This window comes from Labeo rohita, chromosome 11 (genome assembly GCF_022985175.1).
Source record: "Labeo rohita strain BAU-BD-2019 chromosome 11, IGBB_LRoh.1.0, whole genome shotgun sequence".
NCBI lineage: Eukaryota > Metazoa > Chordata > Actinopteri > Cypriniformes > Cyprinidae > Labeo > Labeo rohita.
In genome coordinates, this window is record NC_066879.1 from 1 (window position 1) to 18,126 (window position 18,126).

The 18,126-nt window shown below is 39.5% G+C and overlaps 1 protein-coding gene and 1 non-coding gene across 3 annotated transcripts; one reads left to right on the forward strand and one right to left on the reverse strand.

The window, feature by feature from the left end:
• The first annotated feature begins 5,922 nt into the window (after positions 1-5,922).
• Positions 5,923-6,004, forward strand: trnas-gcu (transfer RNA serine (anticodon GCU)). Its single transcript has one exon. It is a non-coding gene; the product is annotated as a tRNA-Ser (tRNA).
• Positions 6,005-7,002: 998 nt separating this feature from the next.
• r3hdm4 (R3H domain containing 4) lies at positions 7,003-17,049 on the reverse strand. Of its 2 annotated transcripts, none has more exons than XM_051123301.1 (8): positions 16,909-17,049; positions 15,772-15,926; positions 14,019-14,137; positions 13,832-13,946; positions 12,241-12,326; positions 12,025-12,110; positions 11,799-11,854; positions 7,003-8,395 (listed from the first exon to the last, which is right to left on the reverse strand). In XM_051123301.1, the coding sequence occupies exons 1-8, from the start codon at positions 16,950-16,952 to the stop codon at positions 8,292-8,294; spliced, it is 765 nt and encodes a 254-aa protein (XP_050979258.1). In that variant the 5' UTR covers positions 16,953-17,049; the 3' UTR covers positions 7,003-8,291. The 2 variants fall into 2 exon arrangements, with proteins under 2 accessions (XP_050979258.1, XP_050979257.1); XM_051123300.1 differs by having other exon boundaries at positions 12,241-12,329.
• Positions 17,050-18,126: the final 1,077 nt, after the last annotated feature.

The window sequence follows — 18,126 nt, forward strand, 5'->3', positions numbered from 1 at the left end:
ACCTGAACCCTAGTTTTCCCACCACAACGGAACTACAAGCTAAGAGTAACCTGACGTTAACTGGGCCACAATTTGAGCAAAGGCCGGTCGCAGTCAATTTTGAAACCTTAAACAGCACTCGCTGATGGAATGCAATGCCTGATCAGGATTATCGGGCAGTGACTTTCGGGTTACTGCCTGATTCGCTGGTCCGGAGTAAGTTTAGTCAAAAACTTTGCGTTCCCAGAGCCGATTGATGTTCAGATCGAACTTCGAACCAACCTTCGCACTAAATCTAACCAAAACCGAATTCCTGGTCTTCCACATTCTTAGCCCCATGCCTAATAAGGCTGTTCTCCTGGAATGGGAGATAGATAAAGGCTTCCTTGGTATAGTCAGACATGCGTCGGCCTGTGAACTATCCTCAGTCTCCCTACTTCAAACCTTCCTAGACGGGTGCTAGGTTGGGGGGAGCTGTTGTAATTTTTCTAACCTAACAGGAGGGCCATCTGTGTGGAGTTTGCTTGTTCTCCCTGTGATTGCCTGGCTTTACGGCCACCCCCCCCCCAACTTGTTCTGGTTCCGGTTCCGGTTCCGGTCTCTTCCGGTTCCGGTCTCCTGTTGCAGAGTGTTGTGCGTTTGTAGCTCTCTAGAGTTTTATTCTTCTGAGGAAATCTCTATTTTACTATTACTTTCTGTTGTTTAAAGTGATAAAATATAGCTTTTTTCCCCACCAGATTTCTGTTATTATCCATCAAACTAATCCGATCGCTCGCTTTTAATCTATAACCGCCAGTGCAACGCCGCGCTGTGCGTTAGCATTCCGTTTGCCGGTTAGCCTGCCATTTGCGTTCCCACTCACGTCTCTATTCACGTCTACTACCGCTTTCCTTTCTTCCCTCGCTCTCGTTGATCGCTCGTTTTTATTCTACAACCGCGAGTGCAGCGTGTTTGTAGTGTGTTAGCCGGTTAGCTTGCCATTCACTTTTAATTTTTCTCTACGCCTTTTTCTACACAAGTTCATAAGACAACAGTGGTGAGTTGAAATCATTCTACATCTACGGTGAGTAATGGCTTCTTCTCCTTTCCTGGTAACCTGCATCACCTGTCATATGTATAGTTTATCAATCTCTGTCGGCAGCGAGGGATTCACATGTGATAAATGCAGGGAAATAGTTAGGCTGACAGAGAAGATTTCAGAACTAGAGACACGCATCCAAACTTTAATCGAGGATAGTAAGAATGTGAGGGCATTAGATATGGCTTTGGATGCGACTAGCTTAGGAAGTCCCGTACATTGTTCGGTTCCGGTAACGTCGCCTTTGCAGCAGGGCAACTGGGTGACTGTGAGACGGCATAGTCGCGGGTCAAAACACCGCTCTTCCGTTCCGATCAGAACATCAAACAGGTTCTCCCCACTCAGTGACGCACCCACTGAGAAACCTGATCAAAGTGCTCTAGTTATTGGCGATTCTATTGTACGGAACGTGAAAATAGAGACACCAGCCACCATGGTCCAATGTTTACCGGGAGCCAGAGCGCCTGACATCTTGGCAAATTTAAAAGTGCTGGCTAATGCTAAACGTAAATTCAGTAAGATCGTTATTCACGTCGGCACAAATGATGTTCGACTTCGCCAGTCGGAGATCACTAAAAATAATGTTAAAGAGGTGTGTGAACTTGCAAGTACGATGTCAGACACTGTAATTTGCTCTGGCCCCCTCCCTGCGTATCGTGGTGACGAGATACATAGCAGACTGTCGTCACTAAATGGCTGGATGTCTAAGTGGTGCCCGCAGAATAACATAGGTTTCATAGACAATTGGACAAGTTTTTGGGGCAGACCTGACCTGTTGAAAAGAGATGGTCTTCATCCCTCCAGGGGTGGTGCTGCTCTTCTCTCTAGTAATATGGCATATAGTCTTAGAGTTTGCACTTGACTAACTGGGGCCCAGGTCAGGAAGCAGACAGACTGGCTAATCCGACCATCTGCTAGCCGCCTCACGTCACCAGAATCAGTTAATTCTCAGCACATAGAGACCCTTTCACCTAGATATCATGCTATAGAGACTGTGTCTGTTCCCGAGCTAGACAATACAAAAGACGTCCAAACCAATTTAAGAGTAACAATCTAATCAACGTTCAACAAATAAAAAACTTACATAATACAGAGAAACAAATGATAAAACTTGGCCTTTTGAATATCAGGTCCCTCTCTACAAAAGCGCTTTTTGTAAATGATATGATCATTGATCATAATCTAGATGTGCTATGTTTGACAGAAACCTGGCTAAAATCAGATGATTACATTATCTTAAACGAGTCTACTCCTCATGATTACTGTTATAAACATGAGCCACGTCTAAAAGGTAAAGGGGGAGGTGTTTCTACAATTTATAGCAATATTTTTAGTGTTTCACAGAGAGCGAATTTCAAGTATAACTCGTTTGAAGTAATGGTGCTTCATATAACATTATCCAGAGAAACAATTGTTAATGATAAATCCCCTATGACGTTTGTACTTGCTACTGTATACAGGCCACCAGGGCACCATACAGATTTTCTTCAAGAATTTGCTGATTTTATATCTGAGCTGGTGTTGGCTACAGATAAGGTCTTAATAGTAGGTGACTTTAACATCCATGTTGATATTGAAAATGATGCGCTGGCAGCTGCATTTACAGACATTCTAAATTCTATTGGAGTTAGACAACACGTGTCAGGTCCCACTCATTGTCGAAATCATACTCTAGACTTAATACTGTCACATGGAATTGATGTCAATGGCGTTGAGATTCTGCAGCAAAGTGATGATATCTCTGATCATTATCTAGTCTCGTGTATTCTCCAGATGACTAAAACTGTAAATTCAACTCCTTATTACAAGTATGGTAGAACCATCACTTCTACTACAAAAGATTGCTTTCTAAGTAATCTTCCTGACTTATCTGAATTCCTCAGCATGTCCAATAGCTCAGAAAAACTTGATGATGTAACAGAAACTATTGACTCTCTCTTTTCCAGGACTCTAGATACGGTCGCTCCTCTGCGCCTAAGGAAGATTAAGGAAAATAGTCCGACCCCGTGGTATAATGAGCACACTCGCGCCCTAAAGAGAGCAGCCCGGAAAATGGAGCGCAGCTGGAGGAAAACAAAATTAGAGGTTTTTCGTACTGCTTGGCGGGAATGTACCCTATCGTACAGAAAAGCGTTAAAATCGGCCAGATCTGACTACTTTTCGACTCTTTTAGAAGAAAACAAACATAACCCTAGGTATTTATTCAATACAGTGGCTAAGTTAACAAAAAATAAAGAACCAACAGGCACTGACTATGCCCATCAGCATAGCAGTAATGACTTTATGAACTACTTTACTTCTAAGATCGATACAATTAGAGACAAAATTGTCACTATGCAGCCGTCAATTACAGTGTCGCATCAGATAGTGCGCTATAGATCTCCTGGGGAACAATTCAACTCATTCTCTACTATAGGTCAGGAAGAATTGTATAAACTTGTTAAATCATCTAAACCAACAACTTGTATGCTAGACCCTATTCCATCTAGGCTACTAAAAGAGATGCTTCCAGATCTCATAGATCCTCTGCTAAATATTATTAATTCATCACTGTCATTAGGATATGTCCCCAAAACCTTCAAACTGGCTGCTATTAAGCCTCTAATTAAAAAACCACAACTTGACCCCAACAAATTAACTAATTACAGACCTATCTCGAATCTCCCATTTCTGTCAAAGATATTAGAAAAGGTTGTATCCTCACAGTTATCTTCCTTCCTACAGAAATATGATATCTGTGAGGATTTTCAGTCAGGTTTTAGACCGTACCATAGTACTGAGACTGCTCTTATTAGAGTTACAAATGATCTACTCTTGTCATCCGATCGTGGTTGTATCTCTCTGTTAGTGCTACTGGATCTTAGTGCTGCGTTTGATACTGTTGACCACAACATTCTCTTGAATAGACTTGAGAATTATGTTGGCATTAGTGGTAGTGCATTGGCATGGTTCAAATCGTATCTATCTGACCGCCATCAATTCGTGGCAGTAAATGATGAGGTATCATATCGATCTCAAGTGCAGTATGGAGTACCACAAGGCTCAGTACTAGGGCCGTTACTCTTTACGCTTTACATGTTACCCTTGGGTGATATCATCAGGAAATATGGTGTTAGCTTTCACTGCTATGCTGATGATACCCAGCTCTATATTTCTTCGCGGCCTGGCGAAACGTACCAATTTGAAAAACTAATGGATTGTGTAGTTGAGTTAAAAAATTGGATGACAAGTAATTTCTTACTGCTAAATTCTGAAAAAACAGAGGTGTTAGTTATTGGGCCTAAAACCTCAGCGTGTAATAACCTAAAACAGTCTAATACTTGATGGCTGTTCTGTCAATTCTTCGTCATCAGTTAGGAACCTAGGTGTGCTATTTGATGGTAATCTTTCCTTTGAAAACCACATCTCTAGTATTTGCAAAACTGCATTTTTCCATCTCAAAAATATATCTAAACTACGACCTATGCTATCAATGTCAAATGCTGAAACATTAATTCATGCGTTTATGACCTCACGGTTAGATTATTGTAATGCTTTATTGGGTGGTTGTTCTGCTCGCTTAATAAACAAACTCCAGCTGGTCCAAAATGCAGCAGCTAGAGTTCTTACTAGAACCAAAAAGTATGATCATATTAGCCCGGTTCTGTCTACACTGCACTGGCTCCCTATTAAACATCGTATAGATTTTTTTAAATCTTGCTAATTACTTATAAAGCCCTGAATGGTTTAGCTCCCCAGTACCTGAGTGAGCTCTTATCGCATTATAGTCCCTCACGTCCGCTGCGTTCTCAAAACTCTGGCAATTTGATAATACCGAGAATATCAAAATCAACCGCGGGCGGCAGATCTTTTTCTTATTTAGCACCCAAACTCTGGAACAATCTACCCTACAATGTTCGGGACGCAGACACACTCTGTCAGTTTAAATCTAGATTAAAGACCCATCTCTTTAACCTTGCTTACACATAACAAATCCACATTCTTATAATTCAAATCTGTTAAAGGATTGTTAGGCTGCACTAATTAGGTTAACCGGAACCGTGAACACTTCCCATAACACCCGATGTACTCGGTGCATCGTCAGAAGAATGGCATCTACGCTAATTAGTCTGTTTCTCTCTTATTCCGAGGTCACATTAACCACCAGATCCAGTCTGTATCCAGATCAGATGGTCACTGCAGTCCCCCGGATCCAGTCCGAACCCAGCCCAGACGGTGGATCAGCACCTAGAGACGACCTCTACAGCCCTGAATGTCAGCGGAGTCCACATCAACTAGATGAGCCCCAGAGACGGATCCACATTGAAGACCACATCACCTAGACGGCTGTCGGCACAAGACCACGGGAACTTTGGCCAGAGGAGAACTGGCCCCCCGACTGAGCCTGGTTTCTCCCAAGGTTTTTTTCTCCATTTGTCACCGATGGAGTTTTGGTTCCTTGCCGCTGTCGCCTCTGGCTTGCTTAGTTGGGGACACTTTCTCTTAACACAATATTGCATTTTATTTTATTGTTTTTGATTAACTACCTTTACCTATAATGTGAGTGTTTAATGTTGCCTTTGGCATTGTTGATGTACTGTTTCCTATTTAATACTGTACAGCCGCCTTGTCACAATTCTGTATTGTTAAAGGCGGTATATAAATAAAGGTGACTTGACTTGACTTGACTTGACTTGTGTGTATAACTGACTTGTGCATGGATTAAATGGCTCTCGCCATAAATGCTGGAATGGCTTTAAGAGGGAAACAAACTGCACTTTTTGTGTGTCTTCCTCGTCTGACGTGCCCAGTTCAGTTCGTCGAGCGCTCTAATAGCGAGCTAATGATCGGAATCAGCCGCGTTAAATAAAGGAGCCGTGCAAGGTGATGAGGTGGCTGAGTGGTTAAGGCGATGGACTGCTAATCCATTGTGCTCTTCACGCGTGGGTTTGAATCCCATCCTTGTTGTTTGGTGGCTTTGGCCTAACCCAGGGATTACAACACTCAGTTTTGGAGGGCAGTTTTAGGAGCTGGAGAGAGTTTAGCTCCAACCTTAATCAAACACACCTGAACCAGCTAATCAAGGTCTTAATAGGTGCACTTGAAACTTCCAGGCAGGTGTGTTGAGGCAAACTCTGCAGGACACCAGCCAGGATCAAGTTTGGTGACCCCTGGCCTAACCCTTTACGATGGGTCACGGTAAGATTTAATCATGCTGTAGTTTAATGACAGCTGCAGCAAAGTCTCACCTGTCTGCAATCATCTGCAGACACCCTTTGAGCAAGGACTAACAACCAGCCACCCCAACCTGTTCCACAAGATGAGCGCAAATTATGACAAAGACAAAAAAAAAAAGCAGAACTATCTTTTTCAATGAGAATGTAAACCTCGAGAAGCTGGCAAAAACTGCCAAGGCTGACTGTAATTTTAGTCATCCCGGCGGGGTATTGGGTAAAGTTTTCAATCAACAATTATCAAGCGCTCTAATAGTGAGCTAATGATCAGAATCAGGCGCGTTAAATAAACGAGTCGTTAGAGGTGACGAGGTGGTCGAGTGGTTAAGGCGATGGACTGCTAATCCATTGTATGTTTTTTTTTTTGTTTTTTTTTTACTTACTTACTCTCAAAGATTTGGTAGCCATTGACTGCCATTATATGACTGACAGACGGCAACGGTTTGAGTTAAAAATCTTCGTTTGTGTTCTACTGAAGAAACAAAGTCACCTACATCTTGGAAGCCCTGGGGGTAATCAGATAAACATCACATTTTCATTTTTGGGTGAACTATCCCTTTAAATTTATTGGGGTCATAAAGTCATAGACTGGAACAAAAGTAAGTTATGACAAAAAAAGGGGAACCAAGCTTTAACCATTTGTAAAATGTAAATTCAAGTCATTTGTAAATTCAAGTGTCACAACAACATTTATACATGCAGCTAATGTATAAAATAATCACCCAGCATGACCAGAGTTAAAAACTTGACATTTTAATCGTCTTGGGTACAGAAACTCATCACAGACAATAACTAAATACAATTAAGCGCTCTGTGGTATGTATTGTGGTATGTTCTGCCACCACGGTATAAATAGCATTAAACGCAAATATTTTAACACAAGTATAAATATTATTTCAAAACACCACTCTTCCTTTCAAAAGGGTTCAACACACCTGGTTTTCAGATAACGAGTAATGTAAATGTTTAAAGTCCACATTCATGATAGTTGATGCCTGAGAATCAGCATTATAGACACATACACACACACACAAACTTTGGTAATAAACAACAATGCAATAACTGCTCAAGTGTCTCAGGACTCTTGATGGTATAAAACATTAAAAGATTTTTCCACTATGTAAACCATAACCTAGACGTAAAGGCTCACTATATAAATCCGAAAATGCAAAACCGACAAATATGGTGACTACGAGTAAGGCATAGTTGTAAGTGCATGCTGGCAGATCCTTACCAGAAAAAAACAAGTGTGTGACACCTGATCAAGGCAGATGAACAAATATAACAAGCACGGTTTACTCAAATTCAAGTTATAGAATGGTGAATATAAAAGGTCTACTGATCACTCTTTAGTTGTCAGGCAGGACTGGCTTAAGTAAATTAGCAGAATTATAAGTCTGCACAAATCAAATGTACACAAATTGTAAAAAGTTGTACAGCATGTGTGTAGTAAGAATAAGCAGGTTGCACAGGTATAAATGAACAGTAACTGCATAATCAACATGATGTTCGTGACACATGTGCTGATTAATATTATGTCATCCTTTTGTTGGAAGCCTGAGTTGTACGTTTTTGACAGTGACTATGTGTGGCTTGTATAACATTGGAGATGGACATGAATTTCTAAACCCACTTCAATTCATTTTCCTCAAAAATAAAGCTTACCAAATCACTGTCTGCCCCGTTTTGAGGTCACACAATTATGTTTCTGTTTGTATACAAGGATGCCATTGCAGTAAATGTAAACATTCTATCTGCAACATGGAAAAAAGAATCATTTATAAAGACTAATACGTGCTCCAAAATGCATTTAAAAACTGAATGAAAAAGATAGTGACACTGACACAGTGACCTATTTAACACAGTCTCTCCAAAAGGGCAATGCCTGCAGGTCAGGTCTTATGACATAATGCCCCGAGCACCGTTCAGGCTGGCCAGGTCAAGGTCAAGCTTTATTTTCAAGGGCAGTGGAGCCAGATCCGGCTGGATGAACAGCAACAGTACTGCTGATTTGTAGCGGTTCAGCTCAGCTGCTCCAGGTAGGCAGAGAGCAGAGGCTGCGGAGGGAGGAACTCGGCCTGTTTGTTGACCACCTTCGTCTGTCGAGCACCATTACAGTCTGAGCCTGCAGAAAATCACATACTTTGGCTCACATGAAACTTTATTGCATAAGGGTCTTTCTACCACTGTAAAAATCACTAATTTTATCATTGAGATTTTTGTTGTTTTGACATTTTTTAGTACATCGTGTAAAAAAAAAAAAATTGTAAATTTAGAATTATTTTCATTTTTAAAGTCTCTTCGAGCATAGAAGTGGCATGTCCCTGCACTATAATGCAGCTAAATATAGATACAATAAAAAAAAATAGCAAAAATAAGTAAAAAAAAAGTTAAATGAATGAAACATTATTTACTTAAAAACAGTTGTCACAAACTGGACATAGAAAATTAGAGGTTAAATTTAAAAAAATTTAAGGTTAAATATTACAATTTTTGTGGGGTCAATTTGAATGGTCAGTGGTGTTAACCTATTGAGTCAGGTTGTTAAAAAATTGTGATAATTAAATAAGACCAAAGCAAGCATTTTTATTTTATGGTATGGTATGGTATTAGTGGTAATAGCATAGTGCTAGAACCCTAACATCAATGACAGGAGAGTGTGCTAGCCAGTTATAAACTAATTTTCATTTGAACTAAACCACAGAAGGTTTAAATTAGGGATGCACAGATGTATCGGCCGGTTTTTGATTATTTTAATGTCGGAAATAGCACTGACCGATGGTCAATTAATTAACTGCATGGAGACAATGAGTCGCATGTCTGCTGCATAATCCAGTGTTTTCTCTGGGCAAAATAATTAAATACTTGCCAAAACAAAATCAAATCTGCACAAAATATAGTTTGTCAGACGGCATTGTACAGCTTATGCAAATGTGACACTGACACATCCAACGAGTGAAATGCCCACGCTCAGCTGTAAATTCATCATAGGTAAGTGGCAAAGGCAACGTCCTGGCATTCGTTTATCTGAGGATGTCACGAACTGCCAAGCATTAGGCCAACATTTAAGTGAAAATGAACGGCAAGTAATATGCAGGTTTTGTGTGTCTGAAACCAGCAAAAGTGGCAGGATAGTGTACAACACGGATTCACACAAGGTCACATCATGCACCTGCAGCACTTCTGTGAATTATTGAAAAGAGAATAAAACTATATAGGCTACATAAAAAGGAATATATAGGCCTATACACAAAACTTCTTTCACTTAAATCATTACAATACATAAACAAAACGAAGGAAAAAATTGTGCCGAGTCTCAGTTCACTGTCACACGCTCCGAAGTGTACGTAATGGAAACCGAGGTGGCAGAGAGCCGTTTTCTTTATTTTGTCAAAGCTGTACAGTTTTGATGATGTTTTGCTTCTATCTGTCTGACCAACCTGCATTGCTATGACTATAAATTATCAAGAAACAGTTGGAAAACAATACAGTGATCACGTCAGGGCCTCACAAGCACATAAACATATTCTTGCTAACATCGCGGCTTGTTCATCAAAATAAAATACAGTTAAAGAAACAAAAAAAAAGTTACACTGCTCAATTTAAATAGTCCGTAGTACAGTCTGTGCTGTTCAGCATGACCAGCGCCTCACTGCTGATATAGCAGTATATGAAGGATGACGTTTTACATCATTAATGCAAGTGAAGAACAAGCAGTTTGCATAATAATTATTATTTTAGAATGAGAGAGGTAGGTTGCAGTTTTGCTTTTAAATAAATTCCTTTTGGCTTGACATTTATATTTAGCCTAAATACTGTTAACTTCAGAGCACTTCGTGTGGAGAGAAGGGAACTAAAATAGCTGTTTGTAAACGTTTTGCTTTATTTACCGGTATTTTAACCTACATTATTTCTGAATGTACTAATAAAATGTGATGTACAGCCTACTATTTTAGGCTGTTTTTTCCTCTCAAAATGCTTTTTACAATCCATGTTGCATACGTTTTTAAATAACTTGAAAAATACTTAAATTGTGTTAATTGTTCATAAAGCCATTTTGAAGTAAACTTCTGAATTCATGAAAATGTTCATATTTCCAATATGTTAGCTGGTACGAAAGAAATATACACCTGCTCCCTACCACGTGTAAATGGTGTGCAAACCATTCTGTGTTCTTTTGGCAAACTGATGACACTGAATTTTGATGCACTGCCCTCTTTTTGAATGATTTTTTTTTCTTTGTAGCAGAGTTGATAACTGTAAAACGCAGTACTCGGCACTGTCACTATTGACCTAGCCATAAATAGAGGAGGGGCGGGACAAATACCGACCAACCATCCTACATGTACAACAACTACCTACAACAAAGGAGAAGTCAATATTACTGGTTACTGCTTTTTTATATTTAATAAAATTCTTAAAAATGAGATACTAGTAATACGTTGCCGCTGTGGATATTCCAAATCATAGCAACTAAAGCATTCCAGCTGGGGAAAAAAATGCTTTGCCACCAAAGCGTTGTTAAGCGCCACCAGCTGGTCATTTTAGAAAGAGTCCTTTTTTGTTGGCTAAAAACTCTTTGGTGGACACACGTTATTAAATATTTATTGTTTGGCATATGGCCTTTTTTGCATTTATGCAATATACTGGAGCCTAACCTGAGAAAGTACACCAGAATATTCCACTGCGTTCCTGGTCACGCAATTTGCATAGCTGTAATTCATAGGGGAATTATGCAAATTCTGAACAAGTGTGCACAAGCACCTATTTACCAATTATTGGAATTTATTAACATACACGTTTAACTATCAAATCTGACATTTACGAAACGTTTCTGTATCCGGAGGACAGTTTTGGGGGAGGTCTGTTTTACACACAAATTACTCAATTTATTCGTATAATTACACAAGTTTGATGAATGAGACCCACTGACTTTTAAGTGTTGACAGTTTCTTCTTTTGTTTAATACATTTGGTCAAAATCTAGAAAAGATGATGATCTACTGGCTATGACTAAGCGCAAATACCAGATCAAGATTCTTTTTTTTTTTTTTTTTTTTTTTTTTTTTTTGAGTAAAGGAAATGCTTTACTTTATAACAATAATAATAATAATAATAATAATAATTATTATTATTATTATTATTATTATTAGCACAGAAAAAGTTTTTAAAAATAACATTGTTAATCAGTATTTTTTCTACTCAAACCGGTTTCAATGTGATAGTACAGAGCAACGCAGGAACACAAACGTTCAAATACCGATTCGGCTCGGAGTAAACTGATCAATTTGCTTATTTTCCACTTTCAGGCCCTGGTTTATGCAATTAATCAATATTGGTATCGGAATCGGCCAATAGTCATTTGTGAAAATCAGTATCGGCCAAGAAAAATGCTATCGTTGCATCCCTAGTTTAAAGTGTGTAGTTTTTACAAAAACTTTAAATCGTTAAGAACAAAACAAAATTCAAATTAGCCTCATAAGAAAGCCACATATTTCCAATGTGGGAATACTGTAGGAGTTCACTCACTAGCAGAGGTCAGATCCATGTACTGGCAGATAGCATGAAGCAGCAGTCTCTCATAACTGAAAAAACACAGACACAGCTGAATCAAAACACGGCATTCTATTTGTACGCTAACAAAATCATTTCTTTCAGTTTCTCAAACGACATCTCGAGCATGCACGTATACTAGTTAGTGCTGGTCCGAATTAGTGAGAAGTGAGAGATGCATTAACTGTGGTAGTTTGTGCACCTGCTGCTGAGTTTGGTAATGTAAATTGAGTGTGGATGTGCCATGAAGAATCGCAGCAGATCGGACTCCAGACCCTCCAACACTCCCTTAAACAGAGGAAATAGATGAACAGTTATCAGAGAGAAAAAAGAATGATAAGACAGGAGAAAGTGAAACAGGGTGAATACTTGTTACAAGACAAAAGATAAAGATCAAGCAAATGACAAAGAGAGTCACCATGGGAATCTGTCTGCGTCTCAGTGTCGCACGCAGCCGTCGATCAATTCTCTGAAAACATTCCTGAGTGCTGAAGGCAGGATTTACTGCTTAAAAAAAAGGGGAATGACTGTCACACACATCCAGTATATTAATAAATAATCAGCCCATCATTCAATTAATAAAGATAAAGTGTGTCATTTTTACATTGGCAGAGACAAATTGTGACACCAGCAAAACACTGCTCTGTTTGGTTGAGTGTCCTGCACTAGAATGGGTGAAATGCAGAGCAGAAATTCAGAGTATGGGACACCATACTTGGCCACATGTCACGTCCTTTCCTTTTTCCCTTCCTTTATTACTATTATTATTGTTATAATTATTATTATTAAACATGCAAGCAGTAGTCCACTTGGATTCATAGACTTTCAAAGGATGAGAGAATATTAAGAAGCTACATTCGTCTTCCAAAGATAAACAAAAGCCATATGGGATTCAAATGACATGAGGGTGAGTATATGATGACAGAATTTTCATTTTTGGGATTTTCAATGTCATTATGACGAAGTGATATTAAATGTGAACGTGAACACCTCGCAGATTTAAAATGTAAACTGAACCAAAAGTTTAGATCTACCAGCTTATGGCAAGCTCACACTACATGATTGAAAGACTAGCCGAATCACTGTGTTGGTCTCACTACACAGCAAGATTTCTTCTCATCTGTTGTTGTCTTGTCATAGCTGCGCGCATACTTCACAACACAACACAACACTAACGAGGTGCACACACTACAAAACATTCGGCGAAGAGGCGTTCCCGGCCATCGTCATCGAAAATACGTTCTCTCACATAAATTCTCGCGAGAAATTACAGCGATTATAGGCCATATTTTCTAGCACGAATGATCAGCTGGCCCCTCAATTAGTCGGTGTGGTTACTTTATCAGAAAGAAAAGAGAACAAAAGAGAATATGTTAGAAACAATGGCTTGGAAGACGTGGACAACAAGGACTGTCAGTACTGCAGAAAGAGTCGGAGATAATTAAACAGCAGAATGAAACGTGGTATTATATACACAATCAATGCATTTGTTACATTTATTTCTAGTTAGCTGATTTGATTAAATTTTGGCTTTTCGTTTCTGTTCATAAAGATGCATGGAAAGAGTGTTGTTACCATCTGTGCTGTGATTGGTTAGATTAGTTCCACCTTGCCATTGTGGCGCTCACATTACGAGATCACGTGGTGATAATATCAAACAGGTTTGAAAATGTCGTGGCGTCTGTGATAGCTCGAGAGAGGTCCGGATCAAGTTGCTGACCCGCTCATACTTAAGGAGCTTCGGCGACCGCAACGAGCACCGATTTGGTCACGATCCGGGGGTTTCTGCCGCAGACTGTGGGGACTAGACTTAAGAGGAATAGAGCAGCAGAGAGCATGAGAAGTATAAATGTCTCTCTGGCACCTGAGGTTGTCTACAATCTACACTAGAGCAAATAGGTCAAGCACAAACTTAAAAGGCTTAAGATGTGTGTTGTTCAGTAAACTGATGTGCAACTGTCTTTCCTACTAGATGCAAATTGGGTTTGTGTGATTACATGCTGTCAGACCTTCTCTTCGGTCTTTGTGGCTCTTGTCAGAGTGGGTCCTCTGGGCCTCCTCCTCCAGCAGAGCCAACAGTCGCTCTTGCTCCTCCCCGGAACGATTCATAAAATCACTCCAGTACTGAGAGACACGAGAGAGCGGTTTAAAGCCAAAACATCCCTTAACTAAGAGCAGTTTAAAAAACCTGTTTACCTCCACATAGTTTCCATTGGTGCAGGCTTCAGTGAAGATGGTGGGCAAGGCTGTTTCATGCCCTTCGGCATCCTCTTTAGAGCACTCGTCCCGTTCCAAAAGATTGTCCAGAAAACGAGCTGCACCAAAGCAGAGTCGTTAAAATGCACGGTTCCAAAATATTACAAAAATGTAACAAAAACTTCAACAAACAACTTGCAGTGCATTCAAATTAGACATTTTTTTTTTATATCAGTTCATGCATTCCCTGGAAATCAAACCCATGATACTTTCACTGCTAGCTCAAAACACTGCCTGAACTACAATAAGGTGCAGTCACGTTTACTGTACTCTGCATTTAATCCATGTTTACTCACATTTGCTCTGTGAATATCCAAGGGGAAGGTCTACTTGTTTGCGTGAGGGCAAAAAATTCCCCATACAGATTTCTGTTGCTGTGTACAAGTTTGCTGCGCTGTCCAACAAAAAGCTGTTTGGTTTGAAGATGACTTTACATGCTTCATACATCGCTACTGTATCCACCTTGTTTTTCCCCATAAGAGCGGGTGCAGCCATTTGTACATTTTTTATGTCTGGCTTCCGGTCTCATCCACTTCCAGCTATTTTAGCTGCACAAAAAGCTCCTTTTGCTGCTTGATATTGCAAACCGGTGCGTCTTACCATATTATTTTAATGTATTATGAACACACTGGTTTGTAGTGCAAACTGTTTTACCGTTTACTGCACTTCGATATTCTTGTTGTCATTTCTCTATGGTGAACTATGAACCGGACGTCTAACACATTACCAGAAAACGGCTTATTTCTGCATTGAAAAATAAGGTGGATACAGTACTGCAGCCATAACGTCAAAACCTGGAAGACTAATTCGCCACGGGTTCCATGTTGTTTTTCAGTTGTTTCCCAGTTCCTCCACGGACAAAACAGCATTGTGATTAAGAACACTATTTTATTAGGTATGGAGTGAAGAGGAAAAAAAAAAAAAAACGCCACAGAAAGTTTGTTGAAGACAGTCAGAACCTTTAGAGGTATATATTCATTTGTATAATACCCTCAGCACTCTTTTAAACCCTCCTGGCTTTCCACCATGTTTTCACACAAAAGCAGACTACTCCGCGTGCTCTGCACACGAGACTGTTATTTAAACTTTGCTTCATGCTGGACAGTACTTATTTATAGTGAGTTGTTCAAATTGCGATAATCAAGTACGGTTTTAATGATAATTTAAATATATTTAAAAACAAACATACAAACAAAAACATTTACAAAAAAAACATAAAAGAGCATTTGGAAGTTACCAAATAAGTCCTCAGGGGTTTTTTTTATGGCTCTATAGCGTAGTAAAATACGTCTCTTCAGAAGACTTCATTAACATTCAACTATTCAATTAATATGGATTGACTCTATAGACTGTGAACATTGTTCTAAAATGTCACTAAAATATTGTTACAGTGACAGCACCTTAATGCTAAAACGGCAAGCTATGAGCAGCACGTTACCAGCACAAACAGTCATACAGATTACAAAATGTGTTACATTTGAAGGTTGGTCCATTCCAATTTCACTAAACTGGGGAGAAAAAAAAAAAAAAAAAAAAAAAGAGCAGTGTGAACATTCCACAGAAGTCAGGTTTTAAATGACAGGAGGGTGATGACAGAATTTTCATTTTTTTGGTAAATATTTAATGCAGTAAATAATAAATAAAACATGTTTCTAATCTATGAGGCCTCCAAACATTAAAAGCAAAAACTTACTGTTTTCCTGTCGTCTCAGACTCTTCTTGCCCTTGGCTCTGGGAGTAAGGTCCGAGTTACGAATGGCCTGGTTAATAAAAAACTGCTTCTTTTTGGCTGGAGAAACACGTTTTGCAGGAGAGCTGGGTAGAGATGAGCAGCGTGGCTCATTGAGGCTGTAAGACAAAATGGTATCCGTTCGCATTAAACCAGGGGTGTCAAACTCTGTTCCTCAAGAGCCACAGCCCTGCAGAGTGTAGTTCCAACCCTGCTCCGACACACAAACCATGTCGTTTTCAAATAAGCCTGAAAGATGTGATTAGCGGAATCAGTTGTGTTTAAATAGGGCTGTGGCCCTCCAGGGACTGAGTTTGACACCCCTACCCCCTTATGTCCACAGTCAATACCAAAACAGAAATTTCCCAGAACACACTCTGCCCAGATAAACGGGATAAATGGTGCAAAAACAGCTAAAGATCCTGCACATGCTTAAGTGAATTTGCCCTAATGTTTCACTGGATTTTACTGTAGTTTTTCGCACTGCATAGCTGTAATGAAACTACAGTTGGTTCGGTGGAGAGCCGCTCTTCTGCTTTATTTATAGCTCTAGCTACAGGCCAGACGCTTTAAAATAGGTCACAGCCTGTCCCTGCAAAAAGATATGCAAATGCGTGTTATTTTTATGTTTTATATATATATATATATATATGTATATATATATATATATATATATATTGTTTAGTGAAGAAGCCGGCCTTGGTTACCAGTGAATAAGTCATTGTGAGAAACATTTAGACCACTTCCATATACAGCTACGAAATACGATTTCTGTTCTAGACGTTTATTCAGATATGCCGGTTATTTCCCGTTTCATTAGTTCAATCACAACGTTACAGCTGTTTTACTGTAAATAATGACCTGTCATTTAGCTGAGGTGCTGCTGCTCCATTTACATGAAATTAACACTCCACAGTTTCAAACAAATGCATAAATCATTTCATTAACGTAAAACGGTGAACGCAAATAAGGCCTTTCTTTGACGTATTTGATGTTTGTTTTTTAGATGTGGCTAAGGAGCTGTACCGGCTAACAAAAACAACTGACGTGTATATACTGGGACAAATCAGATCATTAGCTGCCGGCTAAAAATACACTTACATTAAATCCTGTTCCTCATTGTTATTGCTATTTAACAAAACCATTTCAAAGTCTTCTCACTGACAAAAACAAAGAAATTTAGAAAAGGTCCAGAACAGCTGCCGTAAGCTGCGATGGCTAATAGCTAATGCTAGGCAAAAGGGGCGGAGCTACAAATACCCTGTCATGATAACCATGACAACCATTTCAGCCAATAAACATCCGTCAACCGCTTTCACTTGACGTACGTTGTTCTACGTGACAGATATTATTAGATATTTTAGATTAACATTTTTATGACCATTTTGGAGAAATTGTATATCTTAGATCTTGTAACTGGTAACCATTTTCATTTTTTTCTATTCTAGTTAATTAGAAGTAGTCTGTATTACAAGTTAAGTACACATATTCAATATACTATTCCAATATGAGGCTACAAAGGCTGTACAATAATGTGAAAGAAGAACATTAGATATTTTGTGATGTGATAAGGTGTTGTCAAGTTATTATACAGAACTTCATATGAAGATCTGGCTGGAGATGATGTTATCAGTGTTGTGCTAAGTGACTGTCAATTTTATGTAAAAGGAATATTTAATAATGGCCTCCATCAACAATGAGTACTAAATATCTGTAAAAAAATTAAATATATGTCAGTCTGTGTGATCTATCCGCCGTCTTTGATACTGTGAATCAGGGATCAGTTCTCGGACCCTTCTCCATATACACTACATCACTGCACCCATCATACGGGCACACGGCTTCTCCTGATATTGCTACGCCGATGACACACAGCTCTATCTTTCATTTCAACCGGATGATCCAACGGTAGCCGCACGGACGTCTCGGCATGGATGAAAGAACATCACCTTCAGCTCAACCTGGCAAAGCCTGAGCTTCTCGTCTTCCCTGCCTGCCACTCCGACTCTGCAGCATGATTTCACCATCCAGCTAGGTCCATCAACAATTATCTCATCAAATTATCCCGGTCTGAAATCTTTGTTGACCAGCTGACTTTCAAAGACACCACTGCAAGAACAGCTCAGTCTTGCAGGTTTGCATTATACAAATCATCAGAAAGATCTGTGCAACTTATTTTCCAGGTCTTTGCCATTGCCTAGGCTCGACTACTGCAGTGCAGACATCCATCATGCACAAACATCCACAAATGATTCAGAATGCAGCGGCACGACTGGAGCCCAAACGAGCCCACTTTGCATAAGCATCTTCGAGAATACA